Source organism: Podarcis erhardii (genome assembly GCF_964252035.2).
Source record: "Podarcis erhardii genome assembly, chromosome: 9".
NCBI classification, from domain to species: Eukaryota; Metazoa; Chordata; class Lepidosauria; order Squamata; family Lacertidae; genus Podarcis; species Podarcis erhardii.
In genome coordinates, this window is record NC_138512.1 from 22151889 (window position 1) to 22175302 (window position 23414).

At 46.5% G+C, this 23414-nt stretch overlaps 1 protein-coding gene across 1 annotated transcript in view; it reads right to left on the reverse strand.

The window, feature by feature from the left end:
- SLC30A9 (solute carrier family 30 member 9) overlaps positions 1-22299 on the reverse strand; it is a 35821-nt gene extending 13522 nt beyond the window's left edge. Inside the window, exons 1-9 of the mRNA XM_081875818.1 lie at positions 22012-22299; positions 17039-17212; positions 9225-9272; positions 8387-8486; positions 7093-7185; positions 6125-6207; positions 4259-4317; positions 3166-3233; positions 2297-2399 (exon numbers count right to left, since the gene is read on the reverse strand). Of these exons, the coding sequence (XP_081731944.1) occupies positions 2297-2399; positions 3166-3233; positions 4259-4317; positions 6125-6207; positions 7093-7185; positions 8387-8486; positions 9225-9272; positions 17039-17212; positions 22012-22129 (846 nt within the window). The 5' untranslated portion in view covers positions 22130-22299. The remainder of the gene's footprint in view (positions 1-2296; positions 2400-3165; positions 3234-4258; positions 4318-6124; positions 6208-7092; positions 7186-8386; positions 8487-9224; positions 9273-17038; positions 17213-22011) is intronic.
- Between the last annotated feature and the right edge of the window lie 1115 nt (positions 22300-23414).

The window sequence follows — 23414 nt, forward strand, 5'->3', positions numbered from 1 at the left end:
ATAGAATATCTTAAAGACCACTTACAGATAGGTAGCCGTATTGGTCTGCCATAGTCAAAACAAAAAATTCCTTCCAGTAGCACCTTAAAGACCAACTAAGTTAGTTCTAGGTATACCTAGAACTAACTTAGTTGGTCTTTAAGGTGCTACTGGAAGGAATTTTTTGTTTTAAAGACCACTGTATATAATTAAATACATTAGCAGGACTGTTGTGACACTTATAATGTAATATGAGTAAAGGTAAAAAAGGAGATTATTATTAATAATAATGAAAAATTGGAAACCGGGGGGGGGGTGTCCAAGGGATCTGAGTAATCCCAGAAATGTAGAAATTGAAAAGGATGTGAATGTATAAGAACATTGTCTTTAAAAAATGATAAATAAAATATTTTAAAAAGAGAGAGAGAAAATGCCACTCTAGTAATTCAGATTTACTGCAGACAAAAATAATACCAATTTTAATGTTTGGGGAAGAAATCAGGAAATTTTAGTTGAAACAGAACAGGTTTTGACCTGGCAAAAACCCACCAGGAAAACGCTCATAGGAAGTATTTCAGATCTTCATTGTGAATCATTGTGGGTTCAAGGCATCGAGGAACAACATTGGTGGCACGCTACTTTGTCACTATGTAAAGAAGACATCCATCTCATTCAGAAGAGCAGGCACAGGTGGCCTGCACCACATGCTTGCCAGAGGCCCCACACAACCCACCAGATGCTTCAACAAACCTCATATCTACCTGCGCTCAAGGCAGAACGTTTCAGCAAAAGCAAAAAACTCAGCCTGCATGTGCAACGCCATAGAAATGTCTCTCCACTACACATGCTATTTAAAACAGCAATCCATCACACCAGCAATTGGGACGTGAAGGGGCTTTGCCCAAGCGTATTTTGCTCCCTGCAGCTTAGCAGACAGTGCCAGCACCAGTCACTGTTGGAAAGCTGGGCGGCTCCCTAGAATACATCTGCTGATGCCAAATGAACTGGCCTTATAATTTTACAGCCTAAGGAGGCTATTCTTTTTTAATAGAAAGCACAGTGTTTCAAACAAAAAATGTTAAGCCACACTGGCGGGTATGCAAATGTCTCAGTTCCAGTAAATAGCAGATTAGCTGCAAAAGAAAGTGTGCTTGAAATCCTGAAGGAAGCTGTTCGTAGCTCTGCAAAAAAGTTTCAACCTCGGCCAGGCTGCTGCCATCCCAAACACCTCACTACTTCACGGGCCAAACCCATATAGAGAATTAAACCAAAAAGTTGTGAAGACAAACTCGAATTCTCAATTGTTTGAAAGAATGACATTGCAGCCTTAAAGCTTTAGGTGTTGGGGTTGTTTTTTCATTATTTAAAACTGTAGGGATGTTCTTATCTAAATTTGCAAGCCAACCCGCCTAGACTAACATATTTGAAAAGGCAAGGCAGTAATTTGTGTTTTCCCTGCTATCTTCAGTTACCCTTTCCTATTTGTTCTAGCCCTATTTAGGGCATAAAGGAGTGACAGGAGGAGTCGTGTTCTTGGCCCCGCCCCCAATGTCTCATCTTTTTCTTTCAGCAACCAAAATATATATTAAAAATTGTCCAGTAGCACCTTAGAGACCAACTAAGTTTGTTCTTGGTATAAGCTTTTGTGTGCAGGAACCACATGTTGAATGCAGTTGTGGGAGAAGAATGAAATGATTTTAGAATAAAATACAGTGGTACCTCAGGTTACATACGCTTCAGGTTACAGACTCCGCTAACCCAGAAATAGTACCTCGGGTTAAGAACTTTGCTTCAGGATGAGAACAGAAATCGTGCTCTGGCGGTGCGGCGGCAGCGGGAGGCCCCATTAGCTAAAGTGGTGCTTCAGGTTAAGAACAGTTTCCGGTTAAGAACGGACCTCCGGAACGAATTAAGTACTTAACCCGAGGTACCACTGTAGTTGCACTGCCCTTTTTTACTAATATTCATTGTAAACGCTCTGTTTTGCCATACACCTTGGAAGATATTTCTGTTTTGAAAAGTGGCCTGGACACAAAATTATATTAAATACTTGACAAAGCAAGTGTAGTCGCTGCATATAGACCTCCGTTCGTAGCAGGGAATACAAAATACTGCGAAACAGAGACAAAAACGCAATGGACAGGCTCCAGCAACCCGTGGCCCATTTGCACTTCCTGGCAAGTCTCCCGGCCACTTTATAAATACACATTTCTGCTTCACACTTCGCTGCGCTTATAGTGGGAAGTGCAGCCGATGAACAAAAGGGTCAACATATAAGTCTGACACAGAAACGGCCAACGAAATAGAGAATACTCACTTGATTGCAAGTGTCTGCTAAAGAATGGATGGCTTCAGAGAACATGCTTGCAGAACCCGTGTAAACCCAAGCCAGGAGCTTGAAAAAGAAATTCAAGCCATTTCTGGGGATAGAGAAGGGGGTGGAAATCCTTATTGATAAAGTGTTGACAGTTTTCTAAGCACCATACTAAGATTAAAATGCTACGATAGCTGCCTTTATCTTATGAGAAAGAAGGGAATGAATAAACAGTCCAAATTACCAGGCTATCGGGGTTAGTTTGGGGTGGGGGGAGCCGATACAGGGAACAGTACATCAGAACTGGATGTAGGGGACTGGGAGTATGTTGCAAGATCTCTCTCCCTTTCATGTTTTGCTTTTGTCGTGGTGTAGCACTGTGTCTGCATCGGCATTAACCACAAATGGTATTTACAAGATTTCCCCATCATCAAGCTTAGAATAGCTAGTTATGGGCCTGAGGGGGGTGGGAGTGTGTGTGTGTGAGTGAGAGAGAGGGGGGGGCAGGCAGGCAGACACCAATGCTAAACCCTGGAAAGATCCAATCTGTGTGGGAGAGGGAAGGATGAAGGGCACATCTACAGCACACATCCCTGATGTCCAAGCGGAAAGTTACAGCCAGAATGGATCACGGCAACTTTGCAGTCATGAAGTAGAAACTGACTGGAGACCACAAATTTTAAAATGTACATCTAAGCTGGGCATACTACTAGCAAATATGCTAACTGAGCTCTCCTTATAAAAGTGAAATTCTGCTTTCCAGGATATGACTGCACAACCCACGACTGAAGCAAAAAAACCCCACCAATTAACCTTAATCTGCACGCCGGAACCTACAAATACGTACGCCTAAAAATAAAATAAAAACTTACATGCAAATAGCAACCATGACAACTTTTCCTGGTCCACTCAGAAACATAGTTGATGTGCTGGAACGTGGCTAAATTAAACATAAGTACACCGTTTAAAATTCATTGATTACATTATGGAAAACTATATATGCAGAATGCTAAGTTCTGTATAATAGCTAGTCCTACAAGATATAAATCAGGTTAAATAAATTTTAAGTAAGTTTATGTGTGAGTTGCAATTAATTATGGCTATTCAATTAAGTCTCAATGTATCTCCAACTGAATTTATTTTATATCCCACCCACGCTTTATTTACAGATTCCCTTTAGTTTTAGATGAATCACAGAATCATAGAGCTGGAAGGGAGCCAAGGGTCATCTAGTCCAACCCCCTGCAATACAGAAATCTCTTGCCCAACGTGGGGCTCGAACCCACAACCTTGAGATTAAAAGTCTCATGCTCATGAAGGAACACAGCATTTTAGAAAGGACATTCCTTCCTGTAAAGAGAAAGAAAGGAGGAATGCTTTTTCTAAGGAGGTGCCTGTCACCTCAGTTTTTTGGGAGTACTTGTGTTTTGTAAAATAAACCTGGTGCCTAATCACAGCTCAAAGGCACATTGCAGTGAGGCAAAAGCACTCAAGAAGGGGGTGGAGCAAGACTTCCTGATCAGAAGGTTGGTGGTTTGAATCCCCGCGACGGGGTGAGCTCCCGTTGCTGGGTCCCTGCTCCTGCCCACCTAGTAGTTCGAAAGCACATCAAAGTGCAAGTAGATAAATAGGTACCGCTCTGGCAGGAAGGTAAACAGCGTTTCCGTGCGCTGATTTGGTTCGCCAGAAGCGGCTTAGTCATGCTGGCCACATGACCCGGAAGCTGTACGCCGGCTGCCTCGGCCAATAAAGCGAGATGAGCGCCGCAACCCCAGAGTCGGCCACGACTGGACCTAATGGTCAGGGGTCCTTTTACCTTTACCTTCACCCTCATCCTAAACCAACTTATCCCTGCTCGCCAGGCTATTGTGTGTTTTTCTGTACTCCTGCAAAATCACAAGATGCACAAAACTGCAGCTTCTGCCAATAAAGGAACAGCAGAGATGGAAAATATTATTCACCCACCTTAGTTTCTCCTAGGAAATCTTTGTATTCCTTCAACAACCTCTGGTTTCTAAACAAATCTGAAAAGATACATAATTATGAAGCGGGCAGTGTGAGCGGAGAGAGAAGCAGAATATAGACCCTTTTTTTCTGACACAATACACAAAACTATGCAGCGTCCCAAGGCATCTTTATCAGGGCAAGCCACACTCCTCAGCCCACTTCTTCCCATGCAACCTGTATGGCCCCAATAATTTCTGCAGAGTTTTGCACTATGTTCTATAAACCCTGGCTTGTTATGTACAAAATAGGCACCATGGCTTTTTCAGTTACCGTATTTTTCGCCCTATAGGATGCACTTTTTCCCCTCCAAAAATGAAGGGGAAATGTGTGTGCATCCTATGGGGCAAATGCAGGGGGGAGGCAGGCGGGAAAAGCCCCCAAGAGCCGCACACAAGCTCCGTGCGGCTCTTGCGGGCTTTTCCCCAGGAGAGAGAAGGGACTGACTGGCCGCATCAGTCCCTTCTCCCACCTCGTAGAAAAGCCCGCAGAAGCCGCGCGCTCTTTAAAGGGGCTGCGCGGCTTCTACTGGCTTTTCTAGGAGGAGGGGGAATCCCCCCACCTCCCGCAGAAGCCACGCAGCCCTTTTAAAGAGCACGCGGCTTCTGCGGGAGGTGGTAGAACTGCGCCCGTCTGTCCTCCTTCAGCCACGCGCCTGTCCTGCGAAGCTGGAGGAGGAACAGAAGGGTCTCCTTCTGTTCCTCCTCCAGCTTCGCTTGAAGGGCGCTGTACAGTTCTCCCTCTCCGCGCAGCGCCTCTCCTTCGCAGGAGAGGTGTTGCGCAGAGAGGGGGAACTGTGCAGCGACCCTTCAGCCACGCACTTGTCCTGCAAAGCTGGAGGAGGAACAGAAGGGTCTTTCTCTGCATCCCGAAACCTGGGGCGAGCTGAGCTCAGCGCGCCCCAGGCTTCGAGCTTCGCGCAGCTCTCCGCAAGCCGTGGGAGCCCGGCGCGACTTAGCTCTGGGCTCCCACGGCTTGCGGAGAGCTGCCTGTTCTGGGGGTTGGGGTCGGGGGAAGCTCGGGCTTCCCCTGACCCAGCCCCGCGCCTGGGGGGGGGAATAGTTTTTCCCCCCTTTATTTCACCCCCCCCCCCAAAAAAACTAGGTGCGCCCTATGGGCCGGTGCACCCTATGGGGTGAAAAATACGGTAATTTGTTTTTGTGACTGTGTGGAACCCAGTTTAGCTACTGATTGATTGACTGTGTGACTGTAGAAATGGATAAAAGCCCCCGATCCAAACAATGACTATCATCAGTGCAGGTAAGAACAAAAATTAATTAATTTTAATTGCAGCATCTACAATACTGTCTTATTTGCTTTATAGTACAGTACATTGATTTCATTTTGTGGATCAATGGTCTTGATAGATAGTAAAATTCATGTTAAATTGCTGTTTTAGGGGTTGTTTTTAAAAGTCTGGAATATATTAATCCATTTTGCATTACTTTCTATGGGAAAGTGCGCCTTGGTTTTGGAACCCTTTGGTTTTGGAACGGACTTCCGGAACGGATTAAATTTGAGAACCAAGGTACCCCTGTACATGAGGTATGGCATGGAGACTGGCTGCTAGGCTCTGTCAAATGTACACTTGGGGGGTGGGAATGCATTGCAAAACTTTCCACAAATAGTTCACAGCCAAACTGAAACCTGAACTGAAAAATAAAAATGTTCAAGACTTTGTCCACCCTCATTATTTGTGATGACGACAACACACAACTAACTTCAAGCCCAGAGGTGACATTACAGAACGTGCATTGATCAAATATACTGTATAGGAGTCAGAACTGTTTCACTTTTTTTTTTTTTTTGGTAGCATTCCACACTTACTCTCTCTGTATTGTATTTCTGCTTCTTTACGCCTTTTTCTTTCGCGTGCAAGAGCTTCCGGGCTCCCCCAAACTTCTAAAGACCTGTACCAGGAGGAAGGAGAGAAGGAAGAGAGAAAGTGACAGGAAGTGAAGAAAAAACTTCATTTAACTTGCATGACGACGACGATGATAATATGTTGTTGTTGTTGTTCTTATATTTATACCCCGCCCATCTGGCTGGGTTTTCTCCAGTCACTCTGGGTAGATTCCAGCACATATAAAAGATCCTTTATGAAATAATACACTTTGTTTTCTATTGCTTTTGACCCCAACCTGTAGTTTGGAACTGCAACTATCATCAACTCCAGCCAGTAAACCAGACCAAACCATCTGCCCCAAGTCAGGGAAGGGAGCTTTTGACTATGGAAAAAAACGAAACAGCAAAGAATTTGCATTTTCTGCCTCTTGCAATTTTAAACACAGGTTGGTGTGGAAGTATGACACCACCCCAAGCTGAACTGAAGAGAGAGGCTTTGCTGATTCTGAAAGTTCTTGGTGAAATTAGTTTTCTCACAGTAATATGGCATGAGGTCTTACTCATCTAAGCCCAGGTACCCCTAGCAACACAGGGAATGGCAAAAGCACTACCACCAACTGTAATATATATCTATATGGGGAAATGTTAGACAGTCATACCGTGGAAGTCGAACGGAATCCGTTCTGGAAGCCCATTCGACTTCCAAAACGTTTGGAAACCAAAGCGCGGCTTCCGATTGGCTGCAGGAAGCTCTTGCAGCCAATCGGAAGCCCCAGAAGCCCCGTGAGACGTTCAGGTTCCAAAAGAACGTTCGCAAACCGGAACACTCACTTCCGGGTTTGCGGCGTTCGGGAGCCAAAACATCCAAGTACTAAGGCGTTCGGTCCAAGGTACGACTGTATATATTTTGGATAGCCAAACCCAGGAAATGTTGTCAGACTCGCCCTTACTTTGCCTCCACGTCCGTCCTCAAAAACACAGTGAAAGCCTCTGTGTCGTCATGGGGGCTTCGCCGCCTGATTTTCCTGAGCTGGTCTAGGTCACTGTTGGGAAAACAGAAACAGTTTTGCGGAGAGGAAGGCAGTATTACCACCAGGCATTAATCTACTTACTGAAAAGTAAAGCGATCGTCACAATATGCGATTTCTGGCTCACTAACAGCAAGCGGCAATTTTACAACCTCCCCACGTTCCAACGTGCGGCTTGCTCTCGTATTAAAAGTCAGAAAGAGATACAGACCAATTCTTTTCATTCCCCGTACCAACCTGCCAGCTGCCTACGATCTGGCGAAGAGGCTCTTCTCTGCTTTGGCAGAGGCTGGGTTGACAGGGAAGAGAGAAAAGGCGTTCTCTGTAGCCACATGGCCAGTGGTCAGGGATGATGTGGGTTGTATTCCAGCAAAAACTGGAGGGCTACAGATTCCACAGCCCTGCTATCGAGTAGTGCTGTTCACATGTTGCTCACATTCAGGGCACAGCCTTATCCAAGAGAGGCAATGCGGTGTAGTAGATAGTGTTGGACCCTGAGAGATCAGGGTTCGAATCTGCACTAAATCATGACACTCCCTGGATTATCTGAAGACAGCCTTACCTGTCTCACAGGGTTGTTGTGAAAATAAAATGGAGGTGGTGGAAGAACCATGTTGAGCTCAGGGGATGGAAGCTGGGACATAAATGTAATTTTTGAAAATATGGTGGCGGAACAGGGCCACACTTTTCTTCCCTGCCACTAAGTCTTTTTTTCTGCAACAAGTGAAATTCAAATGTGAGCACCTACTCGTGTGTAGGGGCTCAATGCAATGAGCCACTGTGTCACCAAGTAGCCCGGAAACCATGAACACCACAGAAATACAGACACGGAGCGCTAAACCATGGTTTGCTCAAACCGTGGTGAATTCTTTATTCTAATTAGCACAAGCCATTGTCTGGCATGATAGCTGAACTGAGCCTCTCTCCTAGAACGTCTACATAATATGGAACTGCGCTCACAGTATCCATTAACCGTGAAGTCCTTAGGTGGTGCCAACTTTATTATGAAGCTGACCACTCTCAACCCCAGTGAAAAGTATATGGTAACTAAGAGAACAGAGCTGTCCCCCAAACCCAAAATGTTACCCACAACTTCTGGTATCATGATCCTCCTCACATTCCACTGGCTACTTCATATCCCACCGGTTAGCTTTGACACACTGCAGCAGTTCTTACAGAATTTCAGTCTAATTTTTAAAGAAAGAAATGATCATACCTGGACTTAAGGCAGAACTCATTTATTGCTCTGACGCCAGTGATGAAGTTATTCTTCATGTATTTTGGTCCATATTCTCTCTTTTTAAGTACAGCTTTCACTTTAAGAGGGAGGAAAAGGGCGAGACTCAGTTACGAGCGCCACCAAAGGACCTCTCTACTGCGGAGAAGCCAGTATGCATGAAAATATACAGGCGTTCACCTATTCATCTCACCTCAATTGAAATCTGGTAAAGGACACCCAACATGACAAAATCATTGCAGAAACAAGCAAATGGTAAGCTCAAGAAGTGAATAGCAAGCAGGATACATACACATAGTAACTGGAGATGTGGGAATTATAGATAATTACCCATTAAAGCAGCGGATTATAGTGCGAACATTAAATCATTTATAAAACAGACTTATTTGAGAATATTTCACTCTATGAATGCACTACATGATCTGATCACGCAGAGTAAAACAATGGGAGGCATTCCATGCTAGGTTAATGGACATGATTAACTTAGGTTTACTGATTTCAATGGGCCTACTCTGTTTAGAAAGGAAGTATTTTGGAACAAGGAGGTCCCCACAGCAATGTCTCAAGGGCACTGCTCTTCCTCACTGCCCAATGGCCTTGCAGTTCTGGCTTCTCCCGCCTCCATCGCCTGCTCAGCCAGTCACACTGTTCTCAGAGTAATAGTTGACTACAACCCAATGACTCTAGATTCTGGCATGAGAGCGGTTGATCCAAACAGGTGTCTGTCTTCAGCAACTGCTCCACGGAGGCTGCAGCAACCTCTATACACACACACACACACACGCACCCCAGTGCAAAGCTATGTCATAATAATTACCTTTCACTTGAATCGGAGTTTGCGGCAAAGGTGGCGTTTGACTGCTAGCTGTTAAAAAACAACAATTAATTATTAGTTGGAGTAAATCCTACTTACTGCTTCCCAAGACAAAGACAGAAAGCCATGGGGTGGGGGGGGGAGGAGTACATATTTGAAATTGCCATTGTTGCTTAAAGGGGAAAAATAATACATGTGTTAGCCCATTGCTTAAATTTGGCCTTTTGTGACATTTGATTTTTATTTTTTTAAAAATAATTTTTATTGAATGATTTTATGTTACAAAAAACAATACAACCATACTACCACTAAATATAATTAAGAAATAAAAATTACATAAATCAATATTTAGTTTGTTATTTACCGTCTTATTTCCTCCCATTCCATACAAAAGCACACATATGTGCAGACACCCACACCCACACCCGCACACAAAATGATAATAATGAAAGTAAATATTTTCCCCCTTTTATCTCCCAAAATCTTTTCTTCATGGTGGAGACGGCTCAATTGACTAGTAAACTCAGAGGAAACTCAAAGCAAAAATATGCGGGAAAATGGGATGGTTATAGAAGATATGATCAAAAATACAATAATAGTGATAAAGGAACTAAAAGGAGGTGGATAACAATTAAGGATTTATTATGTTTTCAGAATGTATTGGAAAATTTATATAGAAAAGTTTATTGTTTTGTGTACATTCGATTGTAAGATAAAATATATGCAAAGGGACTAGACAGGAAGTCAAAGTTGTTATTGCTTTTGCAACATTTGCAACAATTTAAAGTAGACACCTAACTTCTGGTTTTCAAAAAGTGTTATAATAATATAATAATAATTTATTATTTATACCCCGCCCATCTGGCTGGGCTTCCCCAGCCTCTCTGGGCGGCTTCCAAAAAAATACTGTAATACATCAAACATTAAAAGCTTCCCTAAACAGGGCTGCCTTCAGATGTCTTCTAAAAGTCTGATAGTTGTTGTTCTCTTTGACATCTGGTGGGAGGGTGTTCCACAGGGAGGGCGCCACTACCGAGAAGGCCCCCTGCCCGGTTCCCTGTAACTTGGCTTCTCGCAGTGAGGGAACCGCTAGAAGGCCCTTGGTGCTGGACCTCAGTGTAGAACGATGGGGGTGGAGACGCTCCTTCAGATATACTGGACCGAGACCATTTAGGGCTTTAAAGGTCAGCACCAACACTTTGAATTGTGCTCGGAAACGTACTGGGAGCCAATGTAGGTCTTTATAATGTAGGTGTTATAAATCCAAGCACATTTAAGCTAAAGATTTTATTTAGAAACATTTACATCCTGCCTTCCCTACAAGGCGTTCAAAGCAGTTTGCATGATTTCCCCCACCTCCATTTAATCTCACAACAGCCCTGTGAGGTGGGTGAGGCTGAGAGATAGCCATAGGTCAGGGGGTCTGCAACTTTTAAGACAAAAAGAGCCACTTGGACCCATTTCTGAAGGAAAAAAACTGGGAGCCGCAAAACCACTGCGACATTTAAAACAAATATAACACTGCACATATTGTTTCTTACCTTAATGTCCGATCTGACAGCGGGTGGGAAGGTGACGTCGGGACGGTGCGTGACTAACGCATGCATCGCCCCCATGCAACGTCACAGCCAGTACAGCACCCGCCACAGTGGGGAGTGTCGGGGCGCAAAATGCGCCTCCTCCCCTCGCTAGTATCCGCCCCGGAGCCGCGGCAAAGGTGTAAAAGAGCCACATGCGGCTCTGGAGCCGCAGGTTGCAGACCCCTGCCATAGGTGTTCCCCACTAGGAACAGAATCTGCCTTGCCTGCAGATGGTGCTGTGCACATCTCTGTCTTAATTAAGTATATCAACGGAATTAAGTTCTTATGACTTCAATAACAACAGCCAATATACTGAAGCTTTATTCTCTGGCGTTTGGCTGCTCGCCAGACATCCGCTACCAGTAAAAGAGAAGCTAATTTTACTGAAACTGAAGACATTAGGATTAGCCTTCCGAACCTGACAACGCTACAAAGGGAGCTGTGTTTTTATTAAGAGAAGGCTTGGCAAGTGGCTTGAATTATTCAAAAGTTAAGTATTATTAAAGCACTCTTGGGTCTATGCAATTTTGGGGTTTTTTTAAAGAATCAAACAATTAGTTCTTCCTGCCTTAATTTACAAAAAGGGGGGGGCAGGGATAAAGTAAATTGCTTCCTTAGGAGAAGGAAACTCTGGATAATGGCTTTCCATTTATAATGTATACAGAGAAGGCCTAATGAATACACAGCAGCAACTTCTTTTTTGATACACTTAAAAACAGACTCCAGCAAAAGCTGTTTCAAACTTACGCCTGTCTGCCCCCTTCCTCCTTATCTTCAGAGCCCTGGGCTGGCAGGCTGTATCTATACTGATATACCTTGGCAAGGTCACAGTTTCTCCAAGGTTTGCCGAAAGTCACTGCCTGTAGCAATGATTCCTCCTTTCCTTTCCCCTCCCATCGCCCGTTGTAAAATGGACACACGGTGACATTATTTAATAAAAAGGTTAAGCCATAAACTTTGATCAGGGGAAAATAATCACATCTCAAATGTCAAGATTTACTACTGGAGATTCGGGCAGCGTTATGTGCCCTTTAAAATATATATATACTGGGTAACAGTGGCCAGGAGGCCTGACGAAAACGCGGTGCTTGGAATTAAGCAGAAACTGACCTATTCCCTGTTCTGTGGGTCAAGATGATACTGTTTAAAGCCTTGAGCAAATTATTCTGTAGAATATGGATATACTATTGCGGGGGCTGGGAGGACAAGCCATAGTTCAGTGGTATTATTATTATTATTATTATTATTATTATTATTATTAAATTTATGAATCATGCTTCCTACAAAGCCTCTCAAATGACTTCACAATACAATAAATATATATAAAATAAATGCATATATAATAGCAATTTCAACGACAAACCCGCTGACATGCCGTGGGCCACCTGAATGAAGCTTGTGGCCGACAGATCAGAGTTTGGGGAGCTCTGATCTAAAACACACTCAGCTCTTCCTTGAAGTTACACACTGAAGGGGAAAGTTGGGAATCATGGGGAAGTTGGGATTCATGCCCAAGACTCCTGATCTTCTCCTCTCCTTGAGGAATTCTGAAAAGCTTTAGAGCAGGGATGGGGGAACTGGTGCCAGGGAGAGGCTGCTGGACTCCAACTCCCATCAACCCTCAGATGGCGTGGGAACTGGGGCTGATGAGAACTGGGAGTCCAACAGCTGGAGCTGGGCAAAATATTAGCATATTTCCTGAAACTGGTATGGGGTTCAGATCGTGATGCCAGTTTCAGACAATGCATCATGCCAGCTTGAATTGCCTGCAGATGACAAAGGTGCAGGCAGGCAGACGGAGCCTGAGAAGTTTCTGGGTGAGGATCTTATTGGGCTCCATCTACTTGCCCGCCTGCACCTTTGAGGAAGCCCCCTGTCCCCCCCAGCTCATGCAAGCTGGAGAGATATGGGGGCCTGCTCAGCTGAGGGGCAGGAGGCGTCCCACCCTCCAGCCGAGCTCTTTAACAAAGCCACAACGCCTCTGTGGCTCATGTGAGCCAGAGAGGCGTTGTGGCTTGGACTGAGTGATGTATCTGGGCTGCTGCTTCTTCGTCTAAGGAGGCGAGGAAAAACCAGCCAAGATACATTCTAGACATCATGCTAAATCAGCATATTGCAGTATTCATCCGACTTTTGGGAGATACCTGAAGGCAGCCCTGTTTAGGGAAGTTTTTAATGTTTGATGTTTTATCGTGTTTTTACTATTCTGGTGGGAGCCGCCCAGAGTGGCTGGGGAAACCCAGCCAGATGGGCGGGTATAATAATCATCATCATCAACATCTGTTGATATAACACAATGTTGAAAACCAGATATTTCTCAGCTCTACAAACAAAATCGGGGGCCATAGTTTGTCAATTCCTGCTTCAGACCTGTCTTTTATTTACGCTTGTTTACAGTGGTGCCTCGCAAGATGAAATTAATCCGTTCCGTGAGGCTCTTCGTATAGTGGTTTTTTCGTCTTGCGAAGCAAGCCCATTGACAGCTTAGCGGATTAGCGCTATTAGTGGTTTAGCGGCTTTTAGCGGATCAGCTGATAAGCGGCCTAGCGGCTTAGGAAAAGGGGGGGAATGGGGGGGAAACCCGCAGGAACTCGCAAGACATTTCGTCTTGCAAAGCAAGCCCATAGGGAAATTCGTTTTGCGAAGCGCCTCCAAAACGGAAAACCCTTTCATCTAGCGGGTTTTTCATCTTGCGGGGCACCACTGTATTTCTCTTCTGTTTCTAAGTCACTTTGAATCATTTTTATGAGAAGCAACTACAGTGTACCTCAGGTTACAGACTCCACTAACCCGGAAGTAGTACAGTGGTGCCTCGCAAGACGAAATTAATTCGTTCCGCGAGTTTCTTCGTCTTGCGGATTTTTCGTCTTGCGAAGCACGGATGCACCCTGGTACTGTATTATGAACATTATTACAGTACTCCTTTTATAATGGGATAGCGGGCAAAGCACAAAGCGGGTCGCTCCCCAGCAGGAGGAGTTTCCCCAGCCTGGAGGATCTGTTGCTGGGAAGAGGCAAAGACACCCCCTCCCACCTCCCCACGAAAACAGCCCCCCTTCCTCTGTCGCCAAGCCTTGCCGCGTCTTCGCTCCGCCAAACCGCGTCCCACATCAAACCCCCAGCCCGCTCCTCTCCCTCTCTCTCCATGAGGTGCCAAAGGAAGTTCGAGCCCAGGAACCGAGGGCGGACGCACGAAGCGCCCGGCGCGGACTCTCCCTTGCTCCCCCCGTTACCTTGCGCCACGCCGCCAGGCTCCCCACAGTCTCGGCAGCTGCTCCCGGCTTCTTCCCACTCCCGCAAAGGCGCCTTCGCGGCGGCCCAAGCGCAGTGGATGCCTCCTCTTCCTCCTCCTTGGTCCCCCTCCTCCTGCCTTCGCGCAGTTAGGGGGAGAGAGAGAGAGAGAGGCAGAGGCAGAGGCGGCGCAGAGACCCAGCCAGATCTGCTGGATCCCAGCCCACCTGCCTCCTCAGTGCCCTCTCCAGAAGAGGATCCCTCTGCGTCGTTCTGCTAGATCCCTCTTCTGTTGCGCCCAAGTCCGTTATTTGTTCTTTGGCTCCTTCTGCAGTCTTTCTTTCGTGCGCTTTTACGCACACGCTCTGTCTCCGGAGTGTCTCTCTCTCTCTCTCTCTCTCTCTCTCTCGTATCGGGTTACTCTGCTCGGAACTCAGGACTAATTGTCGTGCTCGCGATCGCGCTTTGATCTGCCTGCGGTCTGTCTCGCCAGAGTGGTACATGCTCTGGTTATCTCCCGCTTGGACTACTGCAATGCGCTCTACGTGGGGCTACCTTTGAAGGTGACCCGGAAACTACAACTAATCCAGAATGCGGCAGCTAGACTGGTGACTGGGAGCGGCCGCCGAGACCATATAACACCAGTCTTGAAAGACCTACATTGGCTCCCAGTACGTTTCCGAGCACAATTCAAAGTGTTGGTGCTGACCTTTAAAGCCCTAAATGGCCTCGGTCCAGTATATCTGAAGGAGCGTCTCCTCCCCCATCGTTCTGCCCGGACACTGAGGTCCAGCTCCGAGGGCCTTCTGGCGGTTCCCTCACTGCGAGAGGCCAAGTTGCAGGGAACCAGGCAGAGGGCCTTCTCGGTAGTGGCGCCCTCCCTGTGGAATGCCCTCCCATCGGATGTCAAGGCGATGGACAACTACCTGACATTCAGAAGACATCTGAAGGCAGCCCTGTTCAGGGAAGTTTTTAATATGTGACATTTTAGTGTATTTTTTATCTCTGTTGGAAGCCGCCCAGAGTGGCTGGGGAAACCCAGCCAGATGGGCGGGCTACAAATAATAAATTATTATTATTATTATTATTATTATTATTTGAAGAGATTTGCTCCCGCTCTTTTCTTGCCTTGCATTCATTCACGGAGTGAGACGCTCTCCTTCCCCAAGGCTGAAACTGGAAAAGGTAGGTCGCTCCCTCGCTCGCTCCCTGCCAGCCCAGTTCCCGCTTCAAACTTGGTACAGTATTACAGTAACGGTTTTAAGAAAAAGGAAACAAACTCGCAAGACGTTTCGTCTTGCGAAGCAAGCCCATAAGGAAATTCGTCTTGCGAAGCAACTCAAAAAACGAAAAACTCTTTCGTCTTGCGAGTTTTTCGTCTTCCGAGGCATTCGTCTTGCGAGGTACCACTGTACCTCGGGTTAAGAACTTTGCCTCAGGATGAAAACAGAAATCGTGCAGCGGCAGCATGGCAACAGCGGGAGGCCCCATTAGCTAAAGTGGTACCTTAGGTTAAGAACAGTTTCAGGTTAAGAATGGACCTCCAGAACAAATTAAGTTCTTAACCAGAGGTACCACTGTAATAGATACTACTACAAATAGAAATGCATGTTTCCGTGGACTGCATCTCAACTAGTATTTTATTTGTGTTTGTGTCCATCGAGTGTACATAAAGAAGGGCCTCAGATGACGATTTTAGGGTCCAGGTCAGTTCATGCTGAAGAATCTTGGCACACTGCAGAGGATTCTGGGACATGTTCTAAAGTGGCCTTCTCCAACTTGGTATCCTCTAGGTCTTTTGGATTATAGCTGTCCTGGCTAGGACGGAGGAGAAGGGTAGCCCAACAATTGTTGCTGGACCTTGGAAACAGAGTAAAGCCAGGATGTTGCAGTCCAACAACTTCTGGGGACTCAAGCTTGAAGAACACTCCTCCAGAGGGTGCACCCAATTTATGTGGGAATTGGGCAAGAGCTCCTTATGGAAGCCATTTCCTTAATCTGCCGTTTTACCTTCAAAAACAGCTGCCTTGCAAGAACTAATTTAAAGCAGGGCCAGAAAAAACCGAAACCAACAGACTTTAATTCCAAGCAAGCACATTTAGAATCTGAACATTTAGAATAATGGGGGATTCTGGAACGCCCATTTCAAGCCAATCAACAACATAACAATACTTAAGCAGCAGCTTTAGACGCTTTTGTTCTCACTTGGCAATCATCTTCACATCAAGCTGTGGTTCAGCAACAGACCGTGGCTTAAATGCCTCGTGGAATCATTTGAATTAATCGCACACATACAGCAGATGTGCAAGGTTATTACAAACTGTCTCTACAGTCATTAGGTTATTTTGATCTGGTTTTTTTAAGACACTCGGAAATATAACCAGAAATATTGCCACTGCATGCACAAATTAATTAGAGGTACACAGAGAAGGGGGAGGGAAATGCTTTGGAACACTGTGGTAATTCAGACATGATGTCAACTCACCCCAAACTTCTTTGGAACAACCACTCTCCAAGATTTACTTCAGTAAGGCCTAGTAAGCAGGCTGCTTTGAAGCGAGATTCATCCCTCGCAAATTTACCCCCTGCCCACACCCCCAATTAAAATCTACAAACCATTAAAATACCGTATTTTTTGCTCTATAAGACTCGCTTTTCCTTCCTAAAAAGTAAGGGGAAATGTGTGTGCGTCTTATGGAGCAAATGCAGGCTGTGCAGCTATCCCAGAAACAAGAACAGCAAGAGGGATTGCTGCTTTCACTGCGCAGCGATCCCTCTTGCTGTTCTGGCTTCTGAGATTCAGAATTTTTTTTCCCCTTGTTTTCCTCCTCCAAAAACTAGGTGCATCTTGTGGTCTGGTGCGTCTTATAGAGTGAAAAGTACGGTAGCTCTAGTACACTATCCCACAGGAGAATTAAAGGTTGCAACCAAAGCAACCTCAGGGATGAAAGCTGGCAACTCTGCTAATTTCTGCAAGAAGAAATGTTAAGACACGGTGGTGCCTACCTGTTGCTGTTTTCTGTGCACTGCCTTCAGCAGCTGAGGAGCTTGCATCTTGTGCCCCAGTGTGGTCCTTCTGACCATCGGAGGTATAAACTCTTACTTGGCTTGAATGAACCGGCAGACGACTCCCTGGCAGCACAGGCAAGAGACTGCCAAATTTAAGGGGCACTTGCCACCCTGAAGGAAATGGGAAAGAAAATAGCTTGGGTACTTTGAGATGGCAACAACAGCAGCAGCAAAAAGCACCAAGGAAAAAGCACAGAGAACAGCCAGATAATGGTTTGCAAACTGTTCAGGACACATAGCTCAAATATTCCGCTGAAAAACTAAAATATTTCTCAAGTAGATCCCTTAAGACTGGTATTCAACTAAGTTTTAGAACATCCACTGAGCTTAATGGACATGACTCATTCAGGTCCACTATTTTCAATAAGTCTACTCTGAGTAAGACTCAGCTGAACACCAACCATACAACATAAAATTCCATACAACACAGATTACGTTATTATACTCTTACTAAGAGGCTGCTTTGAGATTAGCTGCTGCCACAGTGAGCCCTGCTGGAAGGAATTATAGGTTTGTAAATAGCCACTTGACAAGTAAGATGTACCTATAGACAAACAGGATCAGATGTTTTTGATTAGCTGAAATAAGGTTGGTCCTTTTATCTTCCAGGCCGCTGATGAGCCCCCAATGCCTAGCATTGGTATGAGTTGCCCAGGCAGGCTAGTACAAATTGATGTGCACTAATAATGTCTTTGGACTTCCTTGCAAGGCTGGGGTATTGTCATGAACTTAAGAGGAATATAGCAACATGAGGTTAATTGGGATGCTGGATTTGACTCAAAGCAACTGGACTGCCTGCGCAAAATTTTGATTACCGGTATATATATTTTGGTTTTTATGTTGATCTTTTCTGTGAACTGCCCTGAGACCTCCAGGTATAGGGTGGTATATAAATTCTAACAACAACAACAACAAGGAAGCTCATGAAGGACCAGAAAGCAATTATACACATGACACAATGTAAGCCATAGGATGTGGCCCAAAAATAGGGTAAAGGGAAACATTAGCAACTACAGTAGTATAAGTATTGGGCTGTTCAGGAATGCAAGCTAACTGAGATGCAACAGAGAAAGCAGTACTATACCAAGTCAGAGCAGTGGTCCAACTAGCTCAATATCATTCTAGACTGACTGGCATTGGCTAGATTTCAGGCAGGGGTCTGTCTCAGCCCAACTTGGAGATGCTGGGGATAATAATAATGATGATAATTTTATTATTTATACCCCGCCGACCCAGGACCTCCCGCATGCAAAGCAGATGCTATAACTGGGCTACGGCCTTCACCAAATATAACATTAAATTTTTAAATTCAGCTACATTTATAGGGCACTGGGCCACAGGTCTCAGAAATAACAAAGCAAGGCCATTTACTCAGATGCAAAGGGCAAAATGCAAGACACCTGAGGCATCCACATGCAAAAGCCCCTAATAGGGAGGACTGGCCAATGCGTCAGGAGGAATAGCTAGGGGACTGCTCCCCGGCATCAGCTGCCCGAGGTGAATGCCTCACTCACCCCAACAATGGGGACAGCCCTGTCTATGTGGGGCTGCCACCTGCCCAGACTTCTAAATTGGGATTATAAACTGCTGTCGAAACTCAACCTCAGGGATAAGTACCGTATTTTTCGCACCATAGGACACACTTTTTCCCCTTCAAAAATGAAGGGGGAATGTGTATGCGTCCTATGGAGCGAAGACAGCATAGCCCCACGACCCTCTGCCGACTGGAGAGGTGACGCGCAGCTATGGCAGGAGCCTCTATAGCCACGCACCACCTCTCCAGCTGGGAGAGCGCGCTCGGGGCTAAAGAAGCCCCGCTTACCCTCTCCCAGCTGGAGAGGTGACACGCAGCTATTGCAGCAGCCTCCTTAGCCGTGCGCCATCTCTCCAGCCGGGAGAGCGCGCATGGGGCTAAAGAAGCCCCCCGCGACCCTCTCCCAGCTGGAGAGGTGACATGCGGCTATGGCAGGAGCCTCTATAGCCGTGCGCCTTTGCGCTGCTCCCCGACCTGCTCTTTGGGGCCGGTGGTGGGCTTCCCCCGCCAGCCCCAAAGAGCAGGTCGAAAGGAACCTGAAGCCTGGAGAGCGAGAGCATCCTATGGTGCGAAAAATACGGTAGCTACCACCTCTAAACGCACACACACATTTACCTATTTATTTATATTAGAATTTGTATTCTTTTCACCTTCTGGTGCTTACATACCTATCATGGTAGCTAGCAATAATTTTAGGCAACCATAACGCACAGTTATTGTTTGTTTTGTTTTTAAAGAAAAGCAAAAGTACTGAACAAAAATGTATGCATCCAATAAAACAAACACTATAGATGGAACACAGAGAAGGGCCTCTCTGTCAGACCATAGGGTGCAGGCAGGCTGGCATGCAAGACAACAGTCCCTAAAGTTTCCCAAGCCACTCAGAGCTTTAAAACACCATCGCCAATGCTTTTAATTGTGCCCCAAAACAAACAGGTAGAATAAACAGATTGCTTGTGTACTGTGTACTACATATGAAACTTAATGTACCACTGGGCAAGTTACTATAGTTATTTATTCTTCTTGTATTTACATGAAAACCAATAAAAATATTTGGACCAAAGAAAAAGATATCAGGGTGCTAGCTTGCTAATGAGCCATGCTCACTGTCTGCTACCCTTTTACTCTCAAGGGCACATATGTAGCTGCAGTTACTCAATGGGGTTAAATAGGTCCATACTGAGAGGGACTTCCACATCAATTATAGGTTGCACTAGTGAATTGTGGGGCTTGACAGACCTGCTGAATCTGAACTCAAATTGAACCCGCTGGAAAAATGTAAAGTGACATGCCATGATGGGTGCTGGGCAATCTCAAGCGGCTGAGGGTAGGGTAGCAACAGTGGATCAGACTAGCGAAAGAGATGTAACAGATGTAGGGAAACAGAAACACTGATTTATTGCAGCCTAATACAGTGATACCTTGGGTTAAGTATTTAATTTGTTCTGGAGGTCCGTACTTAACCTGAAACTGTTCTTAACCTGAAGCACCACTTTAGCTACTGGGGCCTCCTGCTGCCGCCACGCCGCCGGAGCACGATTTCTGTTCTCATCCTGAAGCAAAGTTCTTAACTAGAGGTACTATTTCTGGGTTAGCGGAGTCTGTAACCTGAAGCATATGTAACCTGAAGCGTATGTAAACCGACGTACCACTGTAGTATAATGCGGGTGGCGCTGTGGGTTAAACCACAGAGCCTAGGGCTTGCCGATCAGAAAGTCAGCGGTTCGAATCCCAGCAACGGGGTGAGCTCCCATTGCTCAGTCCCTGCTCCTGTCAACCTAGCAGTTCGAAAGCACGTCGAAGTGCAAGTAGATAAATAGGTACCGCTCCGGCGGGAAGGTAAACGGCGTTTCCGTGCGCTGCTCTGGTTCGCCAGAAGCAGCTTAGTCATGCTGGCCACATGACCCGGAAGCTGTACGCCGCCAGCTCCCTCGGGCAATAAAGCAAAATGAGCGCCGCAACCCCAGAGTCGGCTACGACAGGACCTAATGGTCAGGGGTCCCCTTTACCCCTTTAATAGTATAACAGCCTTACATACAAAAGTCAGCCCCCCACATTCCTTCACACTCTCGCATGTTCAAGAAAGTGGTTCCAGGATGCAGCTGCACAGATGAAGAAGCAGGACTAGGCAGGCAGAAGCAGAATCCACCTACTATGGCTGGAGTGACCAAGCAGGAGGTGAATGTTCAGCTCCCTAAAATCATAGAAGGGACCCCTGAGGGTCATCTACACCAACCCCCTGCAATGCAAGGGGTTCACCACTTCACTATCCTATGTGAAAGTAAAAGGCTGCTATTCACCAGTGGAAAGCACTGCACATAGGGAGAAGCACCGTGTCACAGTCCTCTGTGCCTCCAGCCCAAACACTGGATGGCCTGGTCCTTTGCTGACAGTGACCCCAAAAGTCCTCCCTCTGCCCACCCCACCTTGTGCACCACGTTAGTGAGTGACAATGATGCTATATCCCCCTCACACAAAAAATACATTTAAACCACTTCATATAACTTAAGCTCAGTAATCATCACAACGACTCTGCATTGTAGGCCTGCACTGCTCACAGCATTAACAGATTCAGGACTGGCAGTGCTGATAACAACAACATGCCACCATTGCAGCCTGTTAAATGCTGAGGGTGGCCAACAAGCCCCAGGGCCATAGCTGTCAACGTTTCCCTTTTTTAAGGGAAATTCCCTTATTCCGAATAGGATTCCTTGCAAGAAAAGGGAAAAGTTGACAGCTATGCCCAGGACATGAGCAGCTGATGTAGGTTCTTTCTCTCTCCACACACACACACACACACACACACACACACCAGCTTTGGGTGGATGAAGAGGACAGTTGTGCCCTGTTAAATAAGTTTCTAGTCTTCATGACTACAAGAAGATGCAAGGTCCATCAGGCCCGGGGAGCGGAGCAGGGGTGAGCCAACGACAACTGGAATAGCTCATTCGGTAGAATCTTAATCTCAGGGTCGTGGGTTCGAGTCCCACGCTGGGCAAAAATTCCTAAGTTGAAGGGGGCTGGACTAGATGACCCTGGGAGTCAGTTCCAATTCTATGTGGCACCTCAAACAGACTTTTTAAAACCAGCTATCGCAGCCCTAGAGCAGCAGCCTCTTCATCCCAGGGTCGTGGGTTCGAGTCCTACGTTGGGCAAAAATTCCTGCGCTGAAGGGGGTTGGGCTAGATGACCCTCGAGGTCCATTACAATTCTATGTGGCATCTCAAACAGACTTTTAAAAAACGGCTATCGCGGCCCTGGAGCAGCAGCCTCTTCATCCCAGGGTCGTGGGTTCGAGTCCCGCGTTGGGCAGAAGAACCTGCGTTTTAAAGGGGACTGGAATGGATGACCCTCGGGGTCCCTCGAGCCTACTCACCGCGGCAGCCTGCCCGGGCGAGCGCTCCCCCCGCCTGGCCTCGGCCCCTCCGCCGCAGCAGGTGGAGCTGGTAGAAGCAGCCCCAGCCCCTCCGCTGGGCGGCCAGGGCCGGCAGCATCCTCCGCGGGGTCCTCCTCCTCCGGGAGCAGCGAGAGGCGCGAGGCGACAGGGAAAGAGCGGCCGCGCCGAGCTCCTCATTCACGCGCCCGGCCCCCGCCGGACACCGGCTCCGGAGCCGACTCCATCGGCCCAGACTCTGAGCGGCAGGATCCGGATGCGGAACAGGGCCGCTCTGTAGCCTCGTCGCGCGCCTCTATGGTCCGTCCTCGGCCGACGGGCACCAGCACGCATGCGCTGCGGGATAAAGCGGAGAAGCGGAATGGAGGGGGGGGGGACTCAAAAGATCCACCGCGCACGCGTAACCTCCACGTGGGAAAAAGGGGGCAGGAGGAGGGAGGGAGTCCCCGCCTTGCCTCAGTGAACGTGGGAACGTGTTCGGGACGGTGTGGAAGAGGGCGACCCGTTCTTCCTCCTCTATTGCAATTAGCTGTATGTTTTGAATAGGGGTTTTTTTGGTGTGTATTTATTTCATAAAATTTATACACCGTTTGATTGTGTAAAAAAACAAGAGGCTTACGAAACAAAGCAGTAAATCAATAAAAAATTATAATCCTACTTTAGAACAGAAAAGTTAACATACTAAAAGAGATTCAAATTACTTCTACATACATATTTTTTACATTATTGGAGTTTTTTTAATTAATTATTGGGGTGTTTGAGGTGTTAGCAGAGGGGTGATACCCCTGGAGGGGGAGACATCATGTTCCTTCTAGGGTAAATTCTGCACCTTTGGTCCCCACCCTGCACTCTGCTCTCACCTGTGGCTCCTAGAAGCTATCAGTATGCAACTGCAGCCACCACCCCACCAGGAATGGCCTTGGCCAGGAAAAGTAGGTGAGGGTAGCCTATGGGTCTCAGACCCTCTGTAAGTTAGGGACTTCCCCTGCATGGTTTTCCCAGTAGTGATGAATGGAAGTGAGAGCTGGACCATAAAGAAGGCTGATCACCGAAGAATTGAGGCTTTTGAATTCTGGTGCTGGAGGAGACTCTTGAGAGTCCCATGGACTGCAAGAAGATCAAACCTATCCATTCTTAAGGAAATCAGCCCTGAGTGCTCACTGGAAGGACAGATCCTGAAGCTGAGGCTCCAGTACTTTGGCCACCTCATGAGAAGAGAAGACTCCCTGGAAAAGACCCTGATGTTGGGAAAGATGGAGGGCACAAGGAGAAGGGGACAGCAGAGGACGAGATGGTTGGACAGTGTTCTTGAAGCTACCAGCATGAGTTTCACCAAACTGCGGGAGGCAGTGGAAGACAGGAGTGCCTGGTGTGCTCTGGTCTAT